This window comes from Nanorana parkeri, unplaced genomic scaffold, assembly GCF_000935625.1.
Source record: "Nanorana parkeri isolate BGI_ZX_2015 unplaced genomic scaffold, ASM93562v1 scaffold770, whole genome shotgun sequence".
NCBI lineage: Eukaryota > Metazoa > Chordata > Amphibia > Anura > Dicroglossidae > Nanorana > Nanorana parkeri.
This window is the reverse complement of record NW_017307038.1, coordinates 113,919-118,823: the sequence shown is the minus strand read 5'-3', so window position 1 is coordinate 118,823 and position 4,905 is coordinate 113,919. Positions and strand designations below refer to the sequence as shown.

At 42.6% G+C, this 4,905-nt stretch overlaps 1 protein-coding gene across 1 annotated transcript in view; it reads left to right on the top strand.

Annotated features, from left to right (window-relative positions):
* Positions 1 to 4,905, top strand: part of C5 (complement C5) — a 58,239-nt gene that overhangs the window by 34,062 nt on the left and 19,272 nt on the right. The window contains exons 22-24 of the mRNA XM_018564651.1: positions 2,145 to 2,363; positions 3,293 to 3,353; positions 4,449 to 4,538. Of these exons, the coding sequence (XP_018420153.1) occupies positions 2,145 to 2,363; positions 3,293 to 3,353; positions 4,449 to 4,538 (370 nt within the window). The remainder of the gene's footprint in view (positions 1 to 2,144; positions 2,364 to 3,292; positions 3,354 to 4,448; positions 4,539 to 4,905) is intronic.

Sequence of the window (4,905 nt, the reverse complement as noted above, 5' to 3'; positions counted from 1 at the left end):
GGGGGGGAGGTGCGGAGCTCTCTTTCTTTGTATTTGTCTTTTTCCTTTCTTTCATTCTCTTATTTTCCCTTTCTCTTATGTTTCCTTCTGATACCCGCTAGAAGCCCATACTGACGGGATACAAGTGATACCTCCAAGATAAAACACAGTTGCTCTGTGCTAACGGTTTTAGACAAGCGTGAGACGCTTTGTAATCTGGAATATTGTGTGCAGCTAACACTGGGGCGGATTGTACCATTTGCTGGAGACGTCGTTTTCTTTCTTTTGTTGTACCGTTGTGTCCTGTATATCTTTGTGCAAAAAACAATAAAATAAAAATTTTGAATGGAAAAAAAAAATATGGCATTAGTGGAAATATGCTTTTAGAGACTTTTTGCTTAATAAATACCCCTTTGGGGGTCGAATGACGATTTGCCAGGGGTCGCCTAGCGGCTTCCGGCCACCCAGGAGAGAAGCGCTTTCTCTGCTCTTTTTTTTTCCTTTTCAGTCAGAAAAGAAAAAAAACTTTCTCATCGAGCAGACTAAACCTTTCCAGGAGAAAGTTTTTATTTTTTTTCGACAGGGTTAAAAGTAAACCTGCCGCTCCATGTGCACAGTGAGAGGGGATAGCAGTCTTCCCCACTCACCTGTCACAGAAGTTCCAGCACAGTGCTGTGCTAGGACTCCTGTATTGGAGTTGACAGGGTCAATAAAGAGAACCTGTCACCTCCAATTGCTATTACAGAGGGGCTTGTTACCTCTGTGTGATAGCAATGAAGTTAAGTGGAAAAAAAATAGATAAAAAAATTATTAAAAATAAACAATAATAGGATGAGAGTCCTCCTCAGCCCTCTCCTAGCGCAGCAGTGTCAGTTCTCCCGCCACGCCGCCAGATGTCGCTGCAGCAGCCGCGTCATCCCTAAATTTTACCGTTGGGGGGTCACCACAACTTGGCAAATGTTACCAAGGGGTCCCGGCCCTAGAAAGGTTGAGAACCACTGACTTAACCTTTCCAGGAAAAAATAATAACACAAAAATCACTTGCTGATACATGTGAACCAAGTGATAGCAGAAAAAAGGATCTACTCACAAATCACCACTGGAGGGAGCACTTATACCTCTGTGAATAACTTAAATTACAAAAAAAGCTCTACAGTGCTATAAGCTGCTAACTCTGTATTTGAAATACAATGATCAAAAGTTGGAACATCAATCTTAAAATGTCTTACTTTCCCAAGCTCCTCTATTTCTTCAGAGTCTTGCCAGTCCACATCCCATATCCTGATTGATTAGGAAGACAGGCTGCTTACCAACAAGTGAAGTTGGCTTCCTAGCCAATCGGGAAGCTGGGCGGCACGTCATGACCTGCCTCCCACCTTCCTGATTGGCTAGGAAGCCAGCTTCACTTGTTCCTAGGCAGCCTGGCTTCCTGGCCAATCAGGAAGCCAGGAGGCGGGTCATTACGTGCCGCCCGGCTTCCTAAATGGTTAGGAAGCCAGGCTGCCTAGCAAGCAGTGAAGCTGGCTTCCTAGCCAATCAGGAAGCCGGGAGGCAGTTCATAACCCGGCTTCCTGATTGGAAAGGAAGCCGGCTCCATGCTCCCTCGGCACTTGTGGTCAGAGGGAGATCTCCCTCTGACCGGAGGTTTTGGTATGGGAGGTAAGTATCGGAGCATTTGGGCAAGTATGGGTACTTGCCCAAATACTCGGTACCAGCACCAATACTGTTACTAGTATTGGTATCGGAGCATCCCTAATAAGCATTTTGATCATGTGATTCAGCAGGGATCATCAGTTTTCCCTACTCATAACATTTAGATTGTTACCTTGATGTGTTTATATATCATTAAATTTTTTATGTACCCTTAACTACCTCTGTTACATATAGGTTGCTACAATTTGTATTACTTTGTTACTTATTTTTTTAAATAAAACACTAGTAAAACAAAAGTTGGAACATCAATCAAGTAAATGTGAAAGATGTAGCAATATTTATCTTTATATGTTATGATAACAAGTTAACAACCTTACAAGTTCTTCTCACTAAACACACCAGATTTTCTCTTTATCAGTTATTTGATGATATATTTGGACCATGTTTAAATGTATTATAGGTGTGAAATGTTGATAATTATTTTCATGGGAGTACGAAATCCTTCTCTGCAGGGTTGCGTCAGAGTGTCGGTGACTAAAGAAGTATGTTTGGTGAGCGATTCCTCCTCCGATGGTTACAGAAATCGGAGAGGCTGTCAGGATGAAATCCATCCGCTGACTCCGAAGATATATACATATAATCTCCTCCCTCTGGAGCTCGGACTCCACCCTGTCACCTTCACCCTGCATGTTCCCAAGAAAGAAATTGTGATCAAGACTCTGCGGGTGGTGGTAGGTGCTTCAGTTGGAAATAAAATGTATGATTTCACACAAAAACATAACTCCAGAAACACATTAGGGGGAATTTACTAAAACTGAAGCAGATAGGATCTAGTGCAGCTGTGCATAGTACCTAATCAGATTCTATCTTCAGCATGATCAGTTACGCTTTGAGAATTAAATGGGATTGGATGGGATAAGATTGTGTCTGCTCCATTTTTACTAAATTCTCCTCATTGTTTTAACGTGAACCCTGGAATAAATAAGGCCAGGGTAAACTACTTATGTATTGTTTGATTATAGGCTCAGCAGTGTCTTACAGTGAAAACGCACATAAAACCATGATTAGATCTAAAGATATGGGCAGCTGAAGCTATATACAGATCGCCTAGGCAATTTAGCCCCTAGCACAGCAAATAGTAGCATGGTCTCATCCTTATTGTTTCACAGCAGCCCTAGAGTGAGACAATGTTCAGGAGAGTGACGGAGCTGAACAGAAAGTTGCAGCCCAGCAGGCATTGTGTATACATGTTTAGATCTACTTTTATATGCTTTCATTGTTTGAATAATAGAGTTCTTTGGGAAATTCTTTAGATGGCTAACACACCCAAACCCAGAGAAGGATGATGGACTCTTTGTCCTTTAGATCCCTGGGTTAGAAACAATACCATAACCAAGACATATTATTTAGAAGCTATGACTAAAACTGCAGTAAATGAACAGCTCTCATAGCACTCTGGCATAGATAAATGTATATACATTAATTTCATCCTCATTTTATGAATGTTGTCTCTCATCACTAAAAGCAAAGGGAGCCCAGGGTCTGCTTTCTGGGTTATCACCTAGTCTGCCATCATTACCATTCCACATTTGTAGAAACGTTTACAGACAGAATTGTTCTAGTGATGACTAACGGTGAATCTTCTTCTCTCTCAATACAGCCCGAAGGGATTCAGGAAGAAAATAGCATGGGATTCACTCTGGATCCACAGGGAATTCGTGGTATGTTCTGTCGTCTGGCTTTTCTAAACTTTCCTAAAAAGCGTCACCTGCAACTTGTAGGGTTGGGAAGAGGAGATGGTGGTCAGAGTTTTGAATGGGCTTGGGAGAACTCAGGGGAACTGGGTTCAAACCAGGCCAGCCTCATCTCTGCTCAGAAGTACCAGCTATTTTTCTTTAATCCAGATGGGAAGAGAGAAGAAAGATCAGGGAAACGAGTATAGGCAGCTAGTGGGGCTGTACTTAAGAAATTGTGATTTGCACTGCAGCTGATTAGAGAGGGTGGAGCAGCACTCTGAGCCAATCAGCGTATTATTGCTTTGTACAGTGCTGTCTGAATATGCTTTCTGGGGAAAAGATCATGTGATGTAATGAGTATGCTGCTGTCCCTTTATTGGCCAATCATTGGCTTATGGCAGCTGTCCAATAGAGATGTCTAGATTGTAAGATTTAACTGAATTAAAAATAGAGCACATGAAGGGTATTTAGTAGGGATGTACCGATATATCGGCCGCCGAAACATATCGGCCGAAAATTGCACTTTTGACATAATGCCGAAAGTGCCATTTTCCTGCCGATACATTGGCGCATCTGTGATTTCTTTTCTCCCCGCTGGGCGCTGCTCTATGTCTCAGCAGGGAGAAGAGAAAGTGACAGCCGGCCGAGCGCTGCGGTGGAGAGGGCTGTGAGCGGCCGGCGTATCCTCCCACACCGCTCTGCCGCCTATCACAGTCCGGCAGAGCGGTGTGGGGGCGGAGACAGCGCTGTCACAGGAGGCTGGGCTTTTATAAATAAAAATAAAATAAAAAACATTTTCGGTATCAGTTTCGGCCTGACATTTTTTTTATTTCGGTTTTGTTTCGGTTTAAAAATTTCCATTTCGGTGCACCTCCTAGTATTTAGCACTGTTTGTGTGGAGTTAGGTTTTTACAGAAATCAAGAAAATCCCTTTATGCAGTGACAGCAAGGAGTCACAAGCAGCACCACCCACTAAGTTCTAATCTTCACTGATAGGACTCCAGTATGCTCCAGTTGAACTCTATTGGCTTTTTTCATGTCTAAGGCCAGTACAAGTCTTGTGTATTTTAATAATTTCAGGAATAATGAAGAGGAATGAAGATGTGGCCTTCAAGATTCCAGTGAATATTGTGCCAAAATCAAAGATCAATCGCATCCTCTCCATCAATGGTAATCCACCTGTTGCACAATTGCCAAACTTCTGGCCTAATACCTGTTAAATTAGCAGCATAGCAGAATGGCCCCTGAGCTCCAACGTATGATGTGTGTAAGTGGCCCATTACATCCCAAATAGGTGATCATATGGGTAACTGGCCTAGTGACAGAGCAACAAGGTTAAAAAAAGGTCAACATAGTTCCATCTATTCCAATTTCTATACTATTCTGATTGCAGCATGCATCTCTAGCTGCCAGTAAATGTTGATAGTGGTGAAGTTAGATGGCCATATGAGGGAACCTTGCACCCCCTCTCTCCACATTGTCTGTGCTGTTAAACCCTATCCCTGCTACCCTGAAGTGAAAAAAAAGCAAATACCTT